The sequence below is a fragment of the Tachyglossus aculeatus genome, chromosome 10, assembly GCF_015852505.1.
Source record: "Tachyglossus aculeatus isolate mTacAcu1 chromosome 10, mTacAcu1.pri, whole genome shotgun sequence".
Taxonomy (NCBI): Eukaryota; Metazoa; Chordata; class Mammalia; order Monotremata; family Tachyglossidae; genus Tachyglossus; species Tachyglossus aculeatus.
Genome location: NC_052075.1, coordinates 11,636,227 through 11,660,381, shown reverse-complemented (window position 1 = coordinate 11,660,381; position 24,155 = coordinate 11,636,227). Strand labels below are relative to the sequence as shown.

General features: G+C 41.7%; 1 protein-coding gene across 2 annotated transcripts in view; it reads right to left on the bottom strand.

The window, feature by feature from the left end:
• The window catches only part of STIM2 (stromal interaction molecule 2), an 81,746-nt gene that overhangs the window by 5,234 nt on the left and 52,357 nt on the right, over nt 1-24,155 (bottom strand). Inside the window, exons 3-10 of one of the 2 annotated variants that reach the window (XM_038752353.1) lie at nt 22,397-22,508; nt 20,378-20,493; nt 16,833-17,010; nt 16,075-16,252; nt 8,924-9,091; nt 8,055-8,155; nt 7,539-7,777; nt 1,924-2,215 (exon numbers count right to left, since the gene is read on the bottom strand). In XM_038752353.1, coding sequence (XP_038608281.1) covers nt 1,924-2,215; nt 7,539-7,777; nt 8,055-8,155; nt 8,924-9,091; nt 16,075-16,252; nt 16,833-17,010; nt 20,378-20,468 — 1,247 coding nt within the window. In that variant the 5' untranslated portion in view covers nt 20,469-20,493; nt 22,397-22,508. Of the gene's footprint in view, nt 1-1,923; nt 2,216-7,538; nt 7,778-8,054; nt 8,156-8,923; nt 9,092-16,074; nt 16,253-16,832; nt 17,011-20,377; nt 20,494-22,396; nt 22,509-24,155 lie in introns of those variants that run through there. The other variant, XM_038752354.1, reaches the window with a different exon arrangement.

The window sequence follows — 24,155 nt, the reverse complement described above, 5'->3', positions numbered from 1 at the left end:
TTACTAAGAGCCTGGAAAGTACAATTCAGCAACAGAGACGATGCCTTCCCACATCATGCTTACAGTCGGGTTTGATGACTATTGAGAAAGATTTCATTAAAATATTTAAGAAACACATGCACTGTACACGTTGGGGGTTAGGATAAGCACTTGCACCTGCCTCCTGGGTCACCATCAATGGTATTTACTGAGTGCTTATTGTTATGTAGAGAAGCAGCATGGCTCAGTGGAAAGAGCACAGGCTTTGGAGTCAGAGGTCACGGGTTCAAATCCCGGCTTGGCCAATTGTCAGCTGTGTGACTTTGGGCAATCCACTTCTCTGGGCCTCAGTTCCCTCATCTGCAAAATGGGGATTAATGTGAGCCCCCCGTGGGACAACCTGATCACCTTGCAACCTCCCCAGTGCTTAGAACAGTGCTTGGCACATAGTAAGTGCTTAATAAATGTCATCATTACCACTATTATTATTATGTAGAGCAACGTACTGACCCCTGGGAGATTACAGTACAACAGAGTTGGTAGATATGTTCCCTGCCCACAATGAGCTTACAGTCCAGAGGGGAGGCAGACATTAATATAAATAATTCGTAATACAATATATAGATATGTACATAAGTGCTGTGGGACTGGGGATGGGGCAAATATCAAATGCCCTAAGGTTTTGGATCCAAGTGCATAGATGATGCAGAGGAGAGAGGAAGGCAGGTTCAGATTCTTCCTCTGGAATGGGCTCGTTCAACAGAACTCCTTGTCTTCTGGGATAGGAGCTGGCTAGCCTCTTCAGCACCCTCATCCTGTTATTGATTTGGTTACATTTTCTTCATTTCCCTTTTGTTCAGTTACGCGACACAGCTGCTCTCCCACCCTCGGCTATTTTAGGTGGGAAATTTTAATCTTGGTTAAAAATATTTCACAAAATGTTCTCCAATTTAAAACTTACTCAAAACTAAGCTGTGTCACAGCCACAAGTGTTCCTTCCCCCTCTCCCCAGTCATGCTTGGGGAGTCAGGGGCGATAAAATGGCCAAGACAGACTGCTGCAGTTTGATTTCCTTCAAGTTATTTCCCAGTGTATATCACTAATTATCCCCGCAGCTAAATGACCACCCCCCCCATACTACTACTGCTACTACTATTATTACTTCTACTACTAATAATAATAATAATAATTGGGGTACTTGTTCAGTGCTTACTATGGGTGAAGAACTGTACTAAGCGCTAAGGTAGATTTCTGATAATCGAAGCTGCGTAATAATAATAATAATAATAATGGCATTTATTAAGCGCTTACTATGTGCAAAGCACTGTTCTAAGTTGCATGGTGTAGTGGACAGAGCATGGGCTTGGGAATCAGAAGCTCATGGGTTCTAATCCCAGTTCCCCACTTGTCTGTTGTCTGACCCTGGGTACTTCACTTAACTTTTCTGTGCCTCAGTTACCTCAGCTGTAAAATGGGGACTGAGACTGTAAGCCCCACATGGGACAGGTATTGTGTCCAATCCGATTTGCTTTTCTCCACCCCAGCGCTTAGTACAGTGCCTGGAACATAGTAAGCACCTAACAGATACTACAATTACTATTATTATACGACCTGCTGACCATGGGTTGAGAACCTGATCACTGACTGCAATTTCTTGACTGTCGATACGCTAGATGAAAACCGGTATCGTTTCAATGCACCAAAGATCTAAATACGTTTAGGCCCCAACTCTGCTTTCTGTTTTTTTTTTACGTAAGGATCTGAAAAGGCAAACAGAGTACCTGCTCCTGGCTGATAGTACCATTCTCCTGGCCTCCAAATTTGGAGGCCACTGGGGGTGGGTGTGTCAGGAGACAGATGGTTTTGGAGCCTGTCTTCTGGGTTGCTGGCACGTTAACTCCATCCTCTAACAAATGTCTACTAAAACCAGGGGCTTCCCATTACCATTGCTTGTCAGCAGTGAAGTAAATGGCCTCTTCCTCCTCCTCGGTGCGGTAGAGAGCGGGGCAGCTCGAAACTGAGAGGATGTCGGGATCCGGGGAAGGCAAGGCATGCTGCAGGGGCGCTGGGTGTTGAGAATGTGGAGGATGCCGCGGATGGGGCGGGTGCTGGGCGTGGGGAGGGAGCGGAGGAAGCGGAGTGTGCTGAGGCTGAGGAGACGAAGCCATGATGCTCCGACGAGAGCGACAAAGGCTGCTGCTTCTTGCTAGGGTGCTGGGAGGCTTCACAATGGGCCCTGGAATAATCAAAAAAGAACGCAGCTCAATTGACAGGTCCACCACGCTCTGTTCTCAAGGCAAACGTCACCCCCACACATACATGCTGTGCAATATCCTTCAGATGGAATTGTAAAACCCTCCCTAAAGTGTTACCATCCCCTCCACCACTCTGAAAACAACTTCATTACTCCAAATGCCAGTGCAGCTCTCTGGAATATAATTCACTTAATAAAGATAATAGGATGCTCTTAAAGTAGGGATAAATACAGTTAGAATTGGAAGGAGGCCCCACTAGAACGCTCTTCACCAGATGCTCCTTTGAAATAGGGCTACTGAATTTTAAGACGGTATTGCTTAGAGTGCACTCTCATTTCGTAACACTCGCAATCACCTGGGTATTTATTGAGCGCTTACTGTGTGCACAGCCCGCGGTAAAGTACAGTACAAAAGGCTTGGTTGGTGCAATCCCTGCCCACAAGCAGCTTACAGTCTACAGAAAGCCGAGTAAAGTTTAACGTGGCTTGAACACTTCCCTCTTTTCGCTTTTTCCTTCTCCCCCTTGGAAGTATCTTGACTTGAATTAGAGAAATGACAAGCCCCCTCCAGCAGCTGCTTGTTCACTGCTTAATATTAGAAAATGATGGACTTTAACTGTTAGCACAAGATGCCACTTGGCTGAGTAGGGTGTGAAAGATAAATTCCTGAAAATTACATTTTTATATATGCATGCAAAAGGGAAATTCACATTTTATTAATGCTATATATTTATATTTTCATTTGACCTCTACTTTTATTTTGCTTTTTATCATTGTATTTTAATATATTAATATTGTTTTGAATCTTGGGAATTCACTGAAGCATTTTATATTAATTTCAGGGGAAACCCATGCTTGGTTTAGGTCTTTTTTGCCTAATAATACTTTCATGGGGCCAATTAAAACTAATAACTGGAGGGGTCCCTGTGATACATCAATATTGCCTCTGAAGCCTTATTTTAGGTCCCGTTCCCATCTTGGTATGCATCTCCTCTGAACGGATTCAAATTTTCCTACCTCCAGCTCGCCGGGACAAAGATGCACGGAGGCGTTAAAGACCACCAGCTCAGAGTAGCTGAATAATTCCCTGACCCCTGAGGCCACCGGCATTTTCCTGCTTTCCTCAAGGTCCCGATTCATTTACATTATACTCCATAATTGTGTTCCTTCTACCTGAACCAAACCAAAGTCAATTAGAAGGCAGTTTCACTTTTTAACACCAAGAGAAGACATAGCCCTCCAGTTGTCTTCCTCTGAAGCAAGTAAGCCTCTCTTTGGGGATTAAAAGCAGCAAGGGCAACCGGCACATTTCAACAAGATTATCGTGTCATTATTTATGGCATGGGCTCTCGTCCCACCTTCCACCTAGCTCTCTCTTTCTCTGACTGTGTTCTTCCAATATCACCTGTTACAATGGCTGAGAAACAGGATTTTAAGAGGTCAGTAGGACTGTGAGCCCCTTGTTGGGGAGGGATTGTCTCCATCTACTGCCAAACCGTACTTTCCAAGCACTTAGTACAGTGCTATGCACAGTAAGTGCTCAATAAATACGACTGAATGAATGAATATCTTACAATAAGAGTTCCCAAAATTTACCAACTACCACTAAGAGCTTACAATACCCTATTGATTCAAGGAACTCTTTGGTGAGGAAATTACTTTTCCTTACCAAGAGTGAATAGATTGGGAAGACTACAATTGTTGGTCTAGGGAGTGGCAAGGAGCCTGAAAACTTTATTTCGGCAAGAATCTACCGCAGATTCGATTATTATTGTGGTTCTTAATATACTGCTTTGGCGGTATTTGTCTTGTTCTGTCCTTGCGTGACAGCTGGGGCCCGTATGTGAATTGCTTTTGTCCCTGAACCCTTCTCCAGAGCTTAAAACAGTGCTCTGCACAAAGTAAGCACTTCATAAATGCAATACACATTATTAATGATAATAATGAAGAACAAAACTCACAAACTTCGTCAAGGTAGTCAACACACATCAGTGTTATACTAGTTATTAAGGAATACCTGGCTGTAATGAAGGAGCACCCTGAAGCCGCCAAAGCAGAGGCTCCAGCTTTCAAAGACAAGGATGGGTATAAGGGGTGTTAGCTCTTCTGGTGAGATTACATCTCTAACTCCACACGAACCCCAGTTAGTAATTTTAAATCGCAGAGAAGGGGTGAATTTGGCCATTATTACAGTTAAGAGTTTGGCTTGAGAGGGATATTCCACTGCTTACTGCCAAGAGAAGCAGCGTGGCTCAGTGGAAAGAGCCCGGGCTTTGGAGTCAGACGTCATGGGATCAAGTCCCGGCTCTGCCAATTGTCTGCTGTGCGACATTGGGCAAGTCACTTAACTTCTCTCAGTTCCCTCATCTGTAAAATGGGGATTAAGACTGTGAGCCCCATGTGGGACAACCTGATCACCTTGTATCCCCCCAGAGCTTAGAACAGTGCTCTGCACATAGCAAGTGCTTAACAAATACCATCATCATTATTATTATTATGTTGCCAGATTACACAGCACAGGAATGTTCACGTGAGGTTACTTAGGGGGTGACATCCATTAGGTTCTGTTAATATGGATGGAAACTAGACCTGGATTGCTTTGAAGGACAAAGGGGTTTAGTCAGAGCTAAACAGATGTGGGCTTAGTTCAAACAATTATCGCTGATGGATGTTCCTTATCTCCCCTAATGGTTTACCTACTAGCTCCTTTCTTTGATTCTTCTCTTGCCTCAATACTATCACTCTTTTGCTAAGAGGCATTCCAGGCCCCCATATGATTTTCTCTGGAGAGGCAACATCTGTTGATCCCTGCTAACAGATTTGCAAACTGAATGCCCTACATCTGAAATGCATTAAATCATATATTAGGAGTGCCAAAGAAGTTAAGAAACAGCGTGGCTCAGTGCAAAGAGCATGGGCTTAGGAGTCAGAGGTCATGGGTTCTAATCCCGGCTCCGCCACATGTCTGCTGTGTGACCTTGGACAGGTCACAACTTCTCTAAGCCTCAGTTACCTCACCTGTAAAATGGGGATTAAGACTGTGAGCCCCACGTGGGACAACCTGATCACCTTGTATCCACCCCAGCGCTGAGAACAGTGCTTCGCACATAGTAAGCGCTTAACAAATACCATCATTATTATTATTATTAAGAAGAAAACAGGAATTAGTTTGTCGTTAGGGTTTCTGGCCCCTCAACATCAATGGCAGAAAGGCTGGGGAGAAGGGGGCAACCCTCAAGCCCCGTTCTAATGGCTCTCTCTGGCCTTCACTCCTCAGGTCTCTCATACTCTTCCCTCCGCCATCATCTGATGGGGCTTTGGGCTTGTTGATCCACTCAATCCCTCCAAAAACAGAATAACCTTGTAGAAAAGGAAAACTTACACTGGATGGATCACTCATTCAAATGCTTCAAGTGTCCATTTAGCTTTATAACCAATGTGAGATTTAAAATGTTAATTTAGCGTGTGTATCTTTCCCATCTCCCCCAGCACTGGTAATAGCAACAGCCGGCACAGCCAAAAGAGACAGACAGGAAAACTCTAACAGGCCTTCTTCAGTTCTTCAATTGAAACTAATCCCAGTTTTTCTAACAAAATCTGTTTCACCAAGCACTGTTCTACTCATTTCTATAGCTAATCCATCTCCCAGCTTCGACATATTATACATGTGTGCACGGAAAAAAGAAAAATTAAGTTATCAATAAAAATCCAGAATATATGCATTAACAACAAACTTGCCAAATTCCAGTTTCTAGAACACATACTTCGCTCTCATATCCTCATCATTTCAGCTGCATTTACTAAGCTTGATCAGTCAATCAATGGTACTTACTTAGTGCTGGCTGTGTGCAGAACACTGTACTAAGCACTTGGGAGAGTACAACACAACAAATTTGTATTGATCCAATCCTGTCGGTGGGTACAATAAGCTAAGACAACCTTTGAGTTTCAACTCATTGGAAATTTACTCAGTTCTGCCAGAATGTGTGTTTTCACTCTGCATTTTGACCGGAAAGTCTTTAAGGAATGAGGAAACGTTCACCCTATGGTGCTGTGGCACTGGAAGCAATAACTTGCCCATACAAGTGCAGCGTCAGAATGGGTGAGTTCTGCAAAGCGAGTTTTCTATGAGACAATGTTTTGCAAGAACGCATCCCCTTTGTCAGAGGAGAACTGGGCATATTCTACCAGATCCAATAAAAGATACCAGTCCCTTAAGTTTCACATCCTTTTAAAATAGGTGTCCTTTCCTCACACTGCTGGAATTCCATGATACGCAACCATTCCACCAGACTGCGAGGCCTAGATGTGTCCAGGCATTGGCTGACAAGACCTAGATGAAGCACTTTCCCAGCCAAAGGACAAGGGTTAATCCAAATTTAAAAAAACAATTCAGGAGAAAACATGAGACACCTTTTTTCTAGGTATTCCGGGAATCTACAGGTAAAGCCTCACATTTCACATATCTCAGAAGAGCATATTTCTCTGAAATAAGTGCAAACTTTATATTCTGTGACTAGAAAACATCCAGTAGGAGTAGGTTTCAATTTTATGCAAGGTCTCAGAGTGTTCATGGAATGAAGAGCAAAAAACTATAAAATGTTATTCACCTGTAAAGTTTTATCAGAGCACCAAGGTATCACGGGTAAGAATATAATGAAATACAGAGGAAATTCCAGCTAGCTAAATCCATGTTTAGAATTAAAAAAAAAAATTTTTGGTTATCACATTCAATAGCACACTGCTTAATAATGATCTTTGCTTAAGAGAATACATCCTATCAGCAAGCTGGAGTCCAGACTATATTAATACAGACCCATGTTGCTCAGTATTTGGTTATTATCATCATCATCATCATCATCAATCGCATTTATTGAGCGCTTACTGTGTGCAGAGCACTGTACTAAGCACTTGGGAAGTACAAATTGGCAACATATAGAGACAGTCCCTACCCAACAGTGGGCTCACAGTCTAAAAAGGGGAGACAAAACCAAACATACTACAAAATAAAATAGAATAGATATGTACAAGTAAAATAAATAAATAAATAAATAAATAGAGTAATAGTTATTACAATTAGATTTCTTTTTAACTAAAAAAGAACTGAAAAACCGTTGTCTATTTAGGGAAGGCGTGTCAAAGGCAGTTGAATCACATTTCCTAGGCATTGTATTCTTGAATACAGGATGGTTATACGGGAGCAAGGAGAGAAGAAGAGTTAAGAGAAAATTCAAAAAGATCATCACAGATGCTTCCTTGGTCAATGACAAATAGTAGTAGTCCCGTCGACAGCAGGCATACCTACCAGAAAACTGGGACACTATTGGAGGTGTATCTTCGTCCAAATCATCAACTCCCCCAGCAATTGGATAGGGTGGGATGGAGACCCTAGGCATCACCACCCAACTGTGATCTGAGTAAAGCGAAGAGGTCAAGCTTGGCAGGCCAGAGTTATGAGCTATCTGAAAGCCACAGATCTTCTCAATCTGTTGCCAACGAAAAAGACGTTCGCGTAAACAAGTTGTCAACTCGGAGAGAGCTTTCCTGGAAAAGTAATACAATAGTTACTTGTTGCCTCAATGAAGGTAAAGTGAAATCATGAATGTTGGCTAGGAACAGGGTACAGCAGAATTTTCACTGCCATACGCTTACTGCAAGTTTATTTCAAGAAATCCCCACTCCTAAAGGAGTGTTCCACTTCACATCACTGAATCTGATGATTACATTATTAATGCCAAATTTGGATGGTTTTTTTTCTTTGCAAAGCAGTCTGAAGAAAAATCACAAATCACAGTCAGGCAACTGAGTTTAATGTTCTTACTTTGCTTCAAGAATCTTGTGGTCCACTTCATCTAGGGAGGAGCTGTGTGCAACATGTAAAGTCCCAAAGACTGTGCTTCTTTTTTTTTTTATCTTCTCGGCCTAAAAACATGACAGAGAAATGAGCCCCACAGGCTAAGCTTGAAAGCTTAAAAAAAAAAAATCCACATACAAATGAGAGTTTGTGCTGGAAATGAGTTTAGTAGACATGAAAGCTGGTTCAGGATTAAAAGCCTGGAAAATGGAATCTTCCATTTTCCAATAAAAGAGTAGAATGTGAAAATAGCATGCTTTCCCAATTTGCACAAATCAATGAAACAAAAAACCCTGGCTTCGAGCATTTCTCTCTAATCTCTATGGCCAAAGAGACCTGGACTTTGCTACTGGAGACTGTCGAAGACTATCGCCTAGGCCCTACTGCAATGGAGGTGTTAGTGACATGAGCACTTGGTTCACTAGAGTCCAGATTGAGACCTCATCATACTGCACACAATTAATTGTTCGATATTAATTTCCCGTTACTACTAACCTGGATCAGATATGAAGCAGCGACCTGGAGGAGAAAAGCTCCGTATAAACACTTCCAATAATAATGGTGATTTTTTTAAGTGCATTAAAAATTCCTCTTGGACAATTGTATTTCTCTGAAATAAGTGCAAACTTTACAGCTTTTGAACACGGAATGAAAATCACAAACACTGCAAATCATGAAATGAAGCTAATTTCTAGGCAGGACTCTAGTTTCCAGTTTGCTACTCTATTCTCTAGCAGGCCCTGGCGCAAAGAATATATTCTTTTTATTCATCACAAATGAGAGCTTTGTAAGATTATTACTATGATATAAAAAAGATCAAATATAAAGCGGAATACCTCATCTTTAGCGATCGCTAACTGCATTTCTGCATTTTGTCTCTTAATATTGTAATATTGAACTTCCACTTCGTGGGTCAACTGGAGCCATTTTTGCAGTGCATCTGGAACAGACCAATTGCTTCTTAGTTCAAATTCCTTCTCGGCCTTCTTTAGAGCCATGCGAACCTAGAAACCAAGGATATTGAAGATTGCTAAAATCCTATTTGGCAAGTTCTGAACAAGGCATGAGGGAGAAAATTTCATTGCACTGCAACTTAAGATAGAAAAGTGTCCCTCTGGAGACCCAGCCCAGGCAAACCACAAGATTCTGGTAAGGTATTTCTAACACCAAATGTTAACAAGAAACCACACCTTGTTTCTGAAATCCAAAAAATGCTTTTGGAAATGAGGAATGTATTATTTTATAAGACTATTTCAACATGAGATTATTTCACTAAAATTCCACACATCGGTTTTAGTAATCAATCAATCAATGGAATTTCTTGAGCACTTTGGGCAGAGCACCGTTCCAAGAGCTTGGGAAACTGCAACAGAGTTTGGTTTTTTGTGGTTTTTGTTTCTAAATGATATTTGCTAAGCATTTTCTTTGTGCCAGACACTGTACTAAGCACTGGAATAGATACAAGGTAATCAGGTTGGACACGTCAATGTCCCACATGGGACTCACAGTCAATCTTCATTTTACAGATGAGGTAACTGAAATCCAGAGAAGTGAAGTAACTTGCCTAAAATCACACAGCAGACCAGGGGCAGAGGCAGGATTAGAACCCAGATCTTTCCAACTTCCAGGCCCATGCTCTATCCACTAGGCTGTTCTGCTTCTCTGGTAGACATGTACCCTGCCCACAAGGAGCTTACAGTCTAGAGTCACGACTATACATAATGATGGCAGTTAGGACTTAGTTACTATCGTGAAGGAGGTCACTTTTGCTGAAGACTGTAGAAATTTAACTTTTCTCGAGGGGTTCATCTGAATCAATAATTCATAGTGCTTCGGATTGGAGGAGGATGCACCTGGTCATTGTTACTTTAAATAATTAATTCCATGTAGATAAATCCTTGAAAAATGCTTAGTGAAGGCATCACTTGGGTTACCAAGTGATTTTTCCTTGAGAAAGGAAAGTTTGATTTTATTTAATTTTTTCAACATATGCCTCATATTGACGAACCAGAATGCTGGCAGAGTTATCCAAGTTGTTAAGCAAAATCTGTACAAACACATTTCAGGAAGCCAAGCTTTTGTAACTACAGGCTCTTCCTAAATGATCATCTGGGTCGATACCCTAAATGAGCACAATGCTTAGCTGCTCAAGATCTAGTATGGGAAAAAGTCTGACATGAAGAAACTGCATGTGAGTCCCATGTGGGACATGTCCAACCTGATTAGCCTGTAGCTACCCCATCGCTTAGAACAGTGCTTGACACATACTAAGCACTTAACTAATAACAACAATAATAATAATAATAATAATAATAATGGCATTTGTTAAGCGCTTACTATGTGCAAAGCACTGTTCTAAGCACTGGGGAGGATACAAGGTAGATACAAGGTAATCTTTTCTCCCACCATTATTATTATTATTATTATCTAAACAGAACTCAATATGTGAGTGTCTCAATATGAACAGAACTCTATAACGTGACTACAATCATCAATCATCAATCGTATTTATTGAGCGCTTACTGTGTGCAGAGCACTGTACTAAGTGCTTGGGAAGTACAAGTTGGCAACATATAGAGACAGTCCCTACCCAATAGTGGGCTCACAGTCTACAATGAAAGAGGAATGCTTGTTTTGTAAAAACAAATTCATTCCAACTTCTGAAAAAGCCCACTTATACAGAGTATACAAAACTACATTCGGAGAATGAAATACACAGCTGCCAGGTAAGAAGATAAAAATACAAACTGCCTTAAGAATACAATTAAAACAGGAAATAAGAAAAAGAGGGAACAAGCCAGGGAAAAGAGGAAAGAGCTCTACCTACAAATCCCAAGCAACACTTGCCTGGCAAAGAAAGACTCTTTATGTAACACCCTTTGGGCAATAATGTATAATAAGACTATAAGGTAAGCTGTGTGGCTTCCTTGCTAATCTTCCAGGAAGAGAGGATTTCACACTGGGTCCTGTGACAACCTCTCCTAAATTTCTAACATGACCTTCAAGTGACAGCACACCACTAACAAAGTACAGAGAACTTCATTAACCATCCTGATGCAGGTTAATAGACCAAGACAGTAGCGGAGGAATTGGGTATGCCTTTCTTGAAGAGTTTCCACACGTCTTCAAAATCCAATACATATGTGACATTTGCAGAGCTTCTCTAAGTTCTTAAACTTTAAGTTAATGTATCCTTTATTAACCATTGCGAACCTTAGTTCACTAGACCACTTCCCCTGAAGTAGATGAGAAGTTTACCCAATGCACAGTAGAAGACGCATATTTTTCAACGGTGGACTCCTTTTCCATTCATGGTTTGAAGTTGATGAAAAAAGAGTCAGGTTTAGATGATTTTATCATGTATTTCCTTGGGGTAGGACTCTTTTCATGTTTTTTTTTTAAATAAAGCACTTATTATAATTTTTTGCCTTCAGTATTCCATTTTGCAGTTTACAGGGGAATGTGCCAAGTGAGTTCATAAAAATAATTTCTCCAGGTGATTAAAACCCCCCCAAAACACTCAAATATCTGATCTCCAAAACTACTTATTGTAAACATATCAACTCCTGAAAGACCCTATTTATACTCATAACAAGACAAAAAGAAAATTAAAACCATGACAAATACAAATGGTTTTCTTTCCCTGTCAGGTTTTGAAGTGCTGCTCCTCATGAGACAACATGATTAGCTATGGCAAGGCCAATTCAAAATTTAATCTGCTTAAGGGAATGCCAGAGAGCAAATAACCACTAAATGTGAAGGAAAATGTACAAACTCCCCTCTTTAAAAAATAATTTAAGAAAGTTCGGCAATACTCTGGAGAACTACACTGAACATCATTACAAAACAATTGAAATGTCGAGGAAGAAAGACATGGATTTCTTTTTTTTTTTTCTAGTTAGGATAAGATGAAATCATTCACTATAAAAGGTCCAACAGCTCATTAACAGCTTGCCTCCTCAGCTTCGCTACGGCTCAGAGGAATGTCAGATGGCTTTCATGGTATCCAAACCATGGTGTCTGCACTATCCCTCTTTGGGCACACCCATTCGTTGTTCATCATATTTGAAGATGTTGTCACAAATGGATGCAAGCAGGGCTTAATCAATGATACTTACTCAGCAGTAAATTCAATCGTATTTATTGAGCGCTTACTGTGTGCAGAGCACTGTACTAAGCGCTTAATGTGCAGTAAATGTGCAGAAAGCACTGATTTGGCCCTTGGTAGAATACAGTGTAACAGATGTAGTACACAAGATCTCTGCTCTCTGGAACTTTACAATATAACGGAAAAATGTACCTGAAAGAATCAACGTGGAACTAACAGTCCTGACTATACTACTACTACTACTAATAATTATGGTATTTGTTAAGGGCTTACTATGTGCCAAGCACTGTTCTAAGCGCTCATAATGCTGGCATTTGTTAAACGCTTACCATGTACCAAACACTGTTCTAAGTACTAGGGTAGGTACAAGGTAATCAGGTTGTCCCACGGGGGGCTCACAGTCTTAATTCCCATTTTACAGATGAGGTAACTGTGGCACAGAGAAGTTAAATGACTTGCCCAAAGTCATACAGCAGAAAAGTGGCAGAAGCGGGATTAGAACCCACAACCTCTGATTCCCAAGCCCATGATCTTTCCACTAAGCCACGCTGCTTCCCCTCAAGAGTGTCTTATGTTGTGTAGTCATATCTGTTGTTTGAATTCACTGAGAATGTAGTCACTTCTGCCTCTGTTTCATGATCTGGTCATAAAGAGTCCTGACTGGAATGCACCATGCTGGTTTGTCTACTGAACTTTTCTCCCAGTTTTCAACTGTGCTGCCTCATTTTGAGGCTGCAGTTTCTGTCCTTAAAGTGTTTCCTCTGCCTTCCATGCTTTCTTGGTTGTCCCATCTCATCCCACCATATGACAGCTGTCTCAGAAGCCTACTGACATCCAGAGAAGCTGTGCTGAGACGAATGTAGTCTTGATGCTAGTAGAAGGAGTTTGTTCTGACTTTGTTGTCTGAGACGTTGTTTGGATGCTTGATGTTGAGTACGGCCCATAAGTAATACAGATGGAATACCACAAAGAGTCAGAGAAGGCATTGTGGAAAGTCCCGGCCCTGGTCCCACCCCTTATAGCACTAGAGCTCAACAGATCTTCAGTTTGGTCTCAAACCTAATGCCGTGTTGTGAACTTGTCTATCAGAAAGTCTCCCAATGGATATACTAGCCTCTTGATTTGAGACTGTGTGGAGAGTGTGTTGCCTAGGAAACAGAATGCTGCAATGGCATTTATTTCCATGACAACTACTCAGTCAGTTCTCCTATAATGCAAAGTTTATTTCCTCAAAGAACTTCACATTGAGGAATACTTGCGCTATAGTACTCCAGCCTTGAATAATGCCACAAACATCCACTCTGCCATTTCTTCCAATGTCGCACAGCATCTTAACCAGACAGCTACACTTGGCTTTCATTCATTCATTCATTCATTCAATCGTATTTATTGAGCGCTTACTGTGTGCAGAGCACTGTACTAAGCGCTTGGGAAGTACAAATTGGCAACATATAGAGATGGTCCCTACCCAACAGTGGGCTCACGGTCTAGAAGGGGGCTTGAAGACCATTCCCTAATTCGGCAATGAGGTTTCATGAAAAATGCATGCTGAAAACCTATGTTATAGGAGAATTGACTTTATATATGATATATAGGAGTAGTCCTCTCTGGGTCTCTGCATTCACGGGCTATGACTGGCTAAAAGACAGCAGCCCATTCAGGAAATGGCAGCAGCAGAGGGAAAGGAAAGAGAAGGAAGAGTATCAGAAAAGAAAGGGAAGAGGGAGCTGGGAAGAGAGTGCTCAGAGTCTGGAGTTATCAGGGCAACTGTAGAAGAGAAGAGGAACAGAGCTAATGCCCTGGAGAAAGAGTCCAGCTATGAAGGGAGAAAGGGCAGAGAATCACTGTGTGAAGAGGTGGGGGCCTAAACTGGACAAGGGACATAAGTTCAGACTAGGTATTTCTGCTTAATACCTATTCCAAGCTGAAAAAGCAGAAAGCGCTGCTCAGTGAATCTTGTAAGAGCAGCAAAGAAGCTCTCTTTAAATAACCTGCACACACTCATAAGACGAACAAAGGACTATGGGAAGCATTTAGAGCCTCTCCATTAACCTAGACGTTCTTAGTTGGGGGATTCATTTTGATATAAATGAATTCCACAACTTCAGAATGTGACAGAATGAGTGTTCCTCCCACAAAGAAATTAAAGGAAAATGGTCCACCTGTCTGTATATAAACAAAGACAACTGGAAAACAATAAAGGTGACAAATGTTTGAGTACGGAAATTATTCTGGACTATTAAGAGATGATCATAAATACCCTTTCAAGAAAAAAACAAATATTTATGACAAAGGCAAGCAATAACGTCTGATGCATTTCCTTGAACAAGAAGAATGATGAAAAAAGGGAAAGTCATTTCGAAAATGATGTTCAGTAGCCAACCACAATATTGAGCTGGAAAATCTTTTTCACAGTGGAATAAAGTACTAGCATATGCACCCTTCTCAGAAGCTAAAAACTAAATCATAAAACATTTATCAATAGTATTTGAAACATTCATGCCAGCATAAAGCACCCACATTGCCTATAGCATATCCTGCATGGACTTCAATCCTCTAGAGAAACCATATTCCAGTGCTAATCCCCATACCTCTAACAGGCTCTGAAAAACTTCTCTTAAAATCAAAGCACCAAAAACAATGGCACTGTATGAATAAATGATCATGAGCCCGAAGAGTTACTTTAAGACCATTCCAATATACAAAACTGAATTGAAAGAGATCACTCACTCCTAGCCTTGACAAGCTTTTCAAGTATCAGGAGAATTATTAAATGTATTTTTTCTTTCTTTCGCCTCTTGTGGCTGTGATTACTGTTTAGAATGGTGGGTGGAAGTTTCAGAACTAGGTTATTTGCCTCCAAAAGTATCTCCGCTACAGAGACACGCTGTAGGATGTCTTTGCTTCGCTGGAACGCCTACACTGAACTGTGAGGAGCTGAAGAGGAGGAGCAGATGTCAAGAAGGATAACTTTTAGACGTCGTTGAACTCTCTTAAAAGCCATGTCCTAAAACACTCACTCTGGGAGTGGGTGCTTAGCAAGTGCCCTTACCTCTGGAGAAAATATAATAACATATGTATTTGGATAGAATGAATTCAGTAATCTATGGGACAAATGCTTCCGGGAAAGTAGCATGGCCTAGCGGATAAAGCATGGGCTTAGGAGTCAGAAGGTCATTGGTTCTAATTCCAGCTCCGCCACTTGTCTGCTGTGTGACCCTGGGCAAGTCACTTAACTTCTCTGTGCCTCGGTTCCCTCATTTGCAACGTGAGGATTCAATACCTTTTCTCCCTCCTCAGACTGTGAGCCCACATGGGACATGATTATCTTGTTTCTACCAGTGCTTAGGACAGTAAGCACTTAACAAGTACCACAATTATTATTTATCCTATGCATACATCCAGGTGGCAGTTTGAATTTATCGGCTGTAACCATGCTTGGCACATAGTAAGCACTTAACAAATACCATTATTATTATTTACATGCCACATGACTTTGAATGGTAATGGATTTAAAGCCTGTTCCTCAAGAGGGGGTCTTTGCAGTTTGGATCTTTGTTTGATTATCATCATCATCAATGGTATTTATTGTGTGCAGATCACTGTACTAAGCGCTTGGGAGGGTACAATACAACAGAGTTGGCAGGTAGGCTTCCTGCCTCCAACGAGCTTTTGATTAGCACTTTGACTTCTTGTTTTTCTACCTAAACCTAAATGTTCATTATTAATATGTAATATAAATTATTGTTCCATGACTGAAAAACTGCATTTAAATACATGCAATATGTGGTGATTGATAGAAAATAGTCCTTCAGATTTTATCTTCACAGCAAATGCCCTAGGATTTCAAAATAAGAGGAAAAAATGGATTTCACATACCTGCTCTAGCTCCTGTTCTGCATACTGGCGCCTGCTCAACTCAGATTCTGCCCCCTCCCTCAGTTCTTTCAGTCGACAAGCCTCCTCCTTTGCATAAGTGATTTCATCCATCATTTTGCGCTCCAGATTCTGCTTTTCGACAGCAACGTTTCTGTTCTCCTCCTGTGCCTTTTCAAGTCTGAGAATGGAATTAAAAAGAACAACTATCTTAATGATTTTACAGCTTTTTTTCCACTGGTAGTCGTATTAATAACATATGTAAACTGTTCGATAAATTTCTATTGAAATTGCAAATATTTCCAACCCCTGTACATTGAGACTATGAAACGTAAGCGGCATTTTGCTATAGAGTGACTGTGAATATGGCAGCCTTAAAATATTGGCGTGGGAGTATAAAAAGATTCCCTTTAGCAAGACAGTGTATTAGAACTCCAGGGAATTACAACCAAGGTAAAACTTTGAATAAAGCCACATACTTCCTTCTCGACTGGCTACTTTTTCCTTTTCATCCATTTCTTTCTCCCAATCTGGTTCCAACCCCTCTATTCAAATATTTTCATAGAAAATGATCTTTTTAGCATATGAAGTGAGAAATTCACAAGACCTGTAGTCACAAGTGTGCTACACTTTCTAAATTATGATATACATTCTTTCTTTTCCTATGCAAATTTCAAAAGTCACTCTGGGACAAATACTTCGGTTAGAAAAGCATAGTCTAAAATGATGACAAAAGTTATATACTGTCTTCTCAAACATACCTTTCTTGTAGGTCAAGGAGGCTTTGCTCTGCAGTCTGCAGACTCTCCAGGTCTTTCATCATTTTTGCAACGTGTTCTTTTGATGTTTTGTTCTGCGTATACGCAAACCAGCAACCTCCAACACCAATCACTATAGAAACCGTGAGGATAAAATCCTTCATCCAGTTGTGTGGTGGGCCTATTGAAATAACGGCATATATGGAACATAGGAATTGGCCTGACTAGAGAGATTCAGTCTACAGATCAGAGCCAGGATTTCGGTATGGGGTAGGGGGACATGACACACTTACTGAGAAGCACAGCACAGCAACTCCAAATGCCCTCTCAAGCGAACATTCGTAAAACTATGTCACCAAATAACCTCCACTTTCACCATATAAAAACCATAACCAAGGAATGGGCAAGAATACCTTCTTAGAATTCCCACTATGTGGCCTTGGGCAAGTCACTTCACTTTTCTGTGCTTCAGTTACCTCATCTTTAAAATAAGGATTGAGACTGTGAGCCCCGCATGGGACAGGGACTGCGTCCAATCTGATTTGCTTTGTGTCCACCCCAGTGCTTAGTATAGGGCTTTCTTGCTTCTATCAGCTGGGTGGGCTATACAGCTACTGTCTATTGTGCTGCCTCTCAATCAATCAAGGGTATTTACTGAGCGCCTACTGTGTGCAGAGCACTGAACTCCACACATCCGCCAAACTAGCTCTTTTGCTCCCTTCAAAGGCCTACTGACTGAGCCCCAGACTGAGCCCCCTCCTTCCTCTCCTCCTCCTCCCGCCCCGACTTACCTCCTTCCCCTCCCCACAGCACCTGTATATATGTTTGTAAATACTTACTACTCTATTTATTTTACTTGTACATATTTACTATTTTATTTATTTTATTTTGTTAATATATTTTGTTTTGTTGTCTGTCTCCCCCTTCGAGACTGTGAGCCTGTTGTTGTGTAAGGACCGTCTCTATATGTTGTCAACTTGTACTTCCCAAGTGCTTAGTACAGTGCTCTGCACACAGCAAGTGCTTAATATGATTGAATGAATGAATGAGTACTGAGAGCTCACCTCCTCCAGGCCTTCCCAGACTGAGCCCCCTTTATCCTCTCCTCCTCCCCTCCCTATCAACACCCCCCCCGCCCTACCCCCTTCCCCTCCCCACAGCACTTGTATATATTTGTACATATTTATTACTTCATTTATTTTACTTGTACATATTTACTACTCTATTTTATTAATGGTGTGCATATAGCTATAATTCTATTTATTCTGACGGTTTTGACACCTGTCTACTTATTTTGTTTTGTTGTCTGTCTCCCCCTTCTAGACTATGATCCTGCTGTTGGGTAGGGACCGTATCTATATGTTGCCGACTTGTACTTCCCAAGAGCTTAGTACAGTGCTCTGTACACAGTAAGCGTTCAATAAATACGATTGATTGATTGATAAATACGATGAATGAATGAATGAATGAATAAATGAATGAACTGAGCCCTGGGGAGAGTACAATATGACATAGTTGTACTGGCAAGCAGCACAGCACACTAGCTAGAACGTGGGCCTAAGAGTCAGAATGTTCTAATCCCGGCTCCCCCACTTGACTGCTATGTGGCCTTGAGCAAGTCACTTCACTTCTCTGTGCCTCAGTTATTTCATCTGTAAAATGAGGATTGAGACTGTGAGCCCCACTTGGGACAGGAACTTTGTCCAACCTGATTTGCTCGTATCCACGCCGGTGCTAAGTACAGTACCTGGCACATAATAAGCACTTAATAAATACCACGATTATTATTGTTAAAGCTGGCAGACACGTTCCCCGCCCACAAGGAGATGAGAGTCTCCAACACCACCGGAAGGACCCCCTATCTTTAGCTCCTATTTGGATTGTTTTTGATGGGAAGAGGTGCGCTCCAGGGCTCCAGCTCTGGGCAGCACAACTAAATGGGGATCCTGACTGTTTCTGCAGCCTTCCCTGTAAGCCCTCTTCTACAGCCCAAGGGTTCCCCCATATCGTTAGAAAAGATTCACCTTCTAGCTTTGATGAGTGGGCTGCTTTGTCAGGTCCTATCATGAGGCTCAAATTGATGTCAGCTATGAGCCAGCGACAGAAAATCTGGAGCCCTGATTATGTCTGGACTGGTTGTTGTAAACCACCTTACTGCAAAGCTTTTGAAGTTTTGGATAGCTGTGCTTATGACATACTATGTGGGAGAAATTAAAGACTATAAAAGCTTAACCAGTGCAGGGGTTTGGGCTGTGAGATCACTCATGCAAATAATATTCCTTAAACCTAAGTCATCGTAGAAAGAGATACTGCATCACAAAATCTTTAACTGAATCCATTATTAAAATGCTCCTCAAGGATGGTTATATCACTTTCCAAATGAGATGTTAAGATAATTAGCAGTTCAATGACTTTACATTTACTTTGAACTACTTTCATTTCCTCGTGATCTGCAAGACAAGGAAAATACACCCACTCTGAAAAGTATGTAAATAGCTACTATTCTCCAGAAGCTTTCTGAACAAGTCGGAAAGAATGATGCTAGCTGTCTTTTAAGTCAGTTACTTTGTCAACAATTGCTTCTGCCACCACCCTCAAAGTCATGTGAGACCAGTATCTGGTGAAGACTCACAAAGACCCACTTTCAAAACTTTTCAGGTTTGCGATTTAATCAGCTTAGATGGTTACTGGAGAGTAATAAAAATAACTCTCCCACTGCTGGGAAGGAATGTGCTGCCTTCACAGGGATCGAAGCTGTCGCTAGCTGGGAGAAAGACAAAGGCTGGAAACTGAACACAAAGTGTTATCCAAGGACCAATGAATGGCTTCCCATCTTCTCTGCCAACGATGGCTCTGGCATCTGGTGGAATTCCACGGATGCTGTCTGCCCACAGCTCTAAATCAACAGACCCGAGAAGCAGTGGACAGTGGATGGAGAATGAGGCTTGGAGTCAAAAAGACATGGGTTCTAATCCCGGCTCCACCACTTGTCTGCTGTGTGACCTTGGGCAAGTCACTTCACTGTGCCTCAGTTACCTCATCTGCAAAGTAGGGATTGAGACTGTGAGCCCCATGTGGGACAGGAGCCGTGTCCAACCCAATTTGCTTATATCTACCCCAGAGCTTAGTACAGTGCCTGGCACATAGTAAGCGCTTAACAAATACCACAGATCCCATTTGAATTCTTTAACTCAATTTAACACTTCCCTTACTCTGACTTCCTTTACTATCACAGGAGTAACCTGCTAGTAAGCACTTAACAAATGCCACAGATCCCATTTGAATTCTTTAACTCAATTTAACACTTCCCTTACTCTAACTGCCTTCCTTTACTATCACAGGAGTAACCTGCTAGTAAGCGCTTAACAAATACCACAGATCCCATTTGAATTCTTTAACTCAATTTAACACTTCCCTTACTCTAACTGCCTTCCTTTACTATCACAGGAGTAACCTGCCCTTTATTCCTCTCCTTTCCCTTGAACTGCCACTAGTCTCCATAGGTACAATCTGCCCTCAGGCAATAATAAATCAGCAAGAATACTAACGTGTTAGTGGGCCAAACAGAACAACATCCAGTGCCTTCAGCTGAAGCTTCTGCCTATGGCTTCGATCAATAATTTTCAGTTGAGAGGCCATGAACGCGAAGTCATTTACCGCTATCCTGTGGGAAATAAATCACACTTTGAGCTGATGTGTCACACATACGCAAACATACTTGCATCACCTTATAGTTTGTAACACCGGTTATTCATCATTTGGCACACATACACTTACAAAATTGAAGCGAATATAATTAAGTAAGCTACAGAATGGAGTAATAAGTGAAGATGGCAACAACCACCCATCTGCTATTTCACATTTTATCTTCAAGAACCCAAAGCAATGCAGCCATTAACATTTTTATTACAGGTTTGCTTTGTTCTTTTCTATTATTATTAAGCATGATATAATTTCAAACAGCCATCCTAAGAGTGATTAATGACTGCATAGAAGCCAAAATGCTTCAGTTTTTCTGGCAAAAAGCTAAACAGCATGGCCTAGAGGAAGGAGCACGGGCCTCCGAGTCAACACACCCGAGTACTAATCCCACCTCCACTCCTTGCCTATTGTGTGACCTTGGATAAGTCACTTACCTTCCCTGTACCTCAGTTTCCTCATCTGTAAAATCGATTAACGACATTCATTGAGCACTTACGGTGAGTAGAGCACTATACTAAGCACTAGGGAGAGAACAATACAATAAAATTGGTGGGCATGATCCCTACCCACAAGAGCTTACAATCTAGGGGCTGGGGGTTCGATACCTCTTCCCCTTCCTCCTTACCCTGTGAGTCCCATGAGGACAGGGACTGTATCAAACCTGATAAACTTTGTATGGCACATATTTAATGCCTGACAAATATTACAATTGCGCAAGACAAAATGAAGTGCCTTACAAGTCAGCAACAAGGCTGGGTTTAGAATTCAACAGTCTGCTTCTGAGTCCCGCTACTGTATCACCGGACTTCCCAGAAAATGGCATCTTCCTGCGAATGCATTGCAATTTTGCTGTATTTTTCAAGCTGTGATGCCGGAATGTTCATGCACTGTAATGGGGGTGTGAGGCAAGGGGCAGGATAAGGATAGGGACTAGGGATAGGTGGATCTGGGCCTCTCGGATCCAGCTAAATTCCCCCTAGTAGTTGTAGTGGTAGTAGCACTTATTAATTAATCAATGGTATTTACTGAGCACTTACTGTGAGCAGAGCACTGTACAAAGAGCTAGGGAGTGTGCCATACAACAGATTAGGTACAGACTCTTCTTGCCCTCAAGGACTTCAAAGACTAAAGGGGGAGGCAGACATTAAAATCATAATAATAATAATGACATTTATTAAGCACTTACTATGTGCAAAGCACTTTTCTAAGCGCTGGGATGGTTACCAGGTGATCAGGTTGTCCCACGTGGGGCTCACAGTCTTAATCCCCATTTTACAGATGAGGGAACTGAGGCACAGAGAAGTGAAGTGACTTGCCCAAAGTCACACAGCTGACAATTGGCAGAGCTGAGATCTGAACCCATGACCTCTGACTCCAAAGCCAGTGCTCTTTCCACTGAGCCACGCTGCTTCTCAATTGTAAATCCATTACAGACAGATATGTACATAAGTGCTGTGGTGCTGGGGGGAAGGGTGAATATCCAAGCACCTACTCTGTGGCAACTTGTGTGTTCTAATCATTCAGAAAAAATACATGGCAAGAATTAAGGCACAAGCTAATCAGGTTGGACATAGTTCAGGTCCCACATGGGGCTCACAGTCTTAATCCCTATTTTACAGATGAGGTAACTGGCACATAGAAGTGAAGTGACTGGCCCAAGGTTGCACAGCAGACAAGTGGCGGAGCTGGGATTAGAACCCAGGTCCTTCTCTCAGTCCTGCACTCTATTCACTATGGCATGCTACTTCGGGACAAGGGGGTCTTTCCAGTATTTCAGCACTTACAAAAGAATCTGACGCATCTTTCACTGTAAAAAGGCAAAAGGAAAATGCAGTGTGTCGGAAAATGAGTCAAGACGACTTCACCTGGGAAGAGTTGTTCCTTTGACGTTGTTATCTCTAAAAGTCTTCTCATACTGCGGAAGTTCAACAAATTCTATCAACCACTGAAGGGTGTCTTCGAGAGTCCAATTGTGAACTGCAAGAGACAAAAGAACTATTACACTTGCTTGAAAGAATACTCATTATAAAATGAAAAAGGAAAACAACGACGTAAGACAATTCAGTTCTATCAAACTACCACATAGGGTCTGGCACTGTATTAGACATCACGAGGTACGATTCTTAACAGAAAGATAACATAATCCTTATTCTCAAGAGGCTTACCATCTAGACCAGAAAAGATGCAGCCAAAATGGTTAATATATGTATAGGGGCTAGGTTCTAAAAATAAAAGTGGGCATAAAAGCGGGAAAGAAACCATCAAACAGCTCCTTTTTGGGGGAAGGAATGTGGCATGAACTGGGCTTTAAACAATGAAAGGGACATAGTCCATGGTGGTAAGGGAGAGGAAATGGTGGCATGGAGAAACATCAGAGATTGAAGGGAATTGATCTGGTTGGAGTGGAGAGAACACATAAGGCACCGAAGAGGCATATACGGTGGGAGATAATGTAGGAGGAGGAGGTAAAGCCATGACTGAAATACTAGTGGTAACACCTCTGGGGAACTTTATCCAGCAAAGTAAAAAGGTCCAAATGTACATCAACAGGATGACTTGACGATTACTAAGGACTACTAAGTTTATTCCTGGGGCAGCAACTGAGGAGGGGACAGTGCAGTTCAAGTTAGAAGAGAGAAAGAACAGTGGATTCTGGGAGGAAGAGTTTGCCTGAAGAGGAGGAATGATGCAGCCAACAATATTAATCATCAACTTGGTGATGTGAGAAGGCAAAGCACAATATTACCCTAAGGATCTGGGCTTGACTGGCAGGGAAGGAAGACCAAATCAAAGTAGATATGATGGCGAAAGGGTAAGTAGGAAGGAAAAATTGGTTGAATCTTACTCTCAACCAAGTTAATTAGAAAGCCCTTATAACCTGTGAGTAGGAGAGGCCCAGAAAAAATTAATAATTATGGTATTAAGTGCTTAATATTATGTTGCAGGCACTGTACTATGCGTTGGGGTGGATACAAGCAAATTGGGTTGGCCACAGACCCAGTTCCACATGGGGCATACACACTTAATCACTATTTTATAGAGGAGGTAACTGAGGCACAGAGAAGTGAAGTAAGTTGCTTAAGGTCACAAAGCAGACAAGTGCCAAGCCAGGATTAGAATCCATGACCTTCTGACCCCCAGGCCTGTGCTCTATTCACTACACCATGGAAAGAGGAGAGAGATCAATGCTGGAAAAGTAGATGTACTTTATCATTTCTTTGCAGATGAATCTGGGTAAAGAGCTTTTCAGATGAGCTACAGAAATAAGCAATCCCAGTGACCGGCATAGCTTGTTTCAGGCATTCTAACTTTTTCATTGCATACTCCTTATTTCAATTAGAATGAAACAATCGACTAATAAAAATCCTCCATTACAAAGTGTGTAAGATCATTTATCATTTTTAGACACAGGCAAAGCTTAGGGGGCGGGCTCTGCCTCTCACTAAATGTGCCCTCAATACAGCAACTCAGTTCTCCTCCTCATGTGGCCCAACCACAATTCTGGCCTGGTGTCTGTGTTTGCTGAACCTGTTCAGCCAAATCTCAGGAGGGCAGCCAAAGATCCAGGTAATGGCAGAGTGCCAGTGATTCTTTGCATTCAGAGGCCCATCTGGTTCTTGTGTT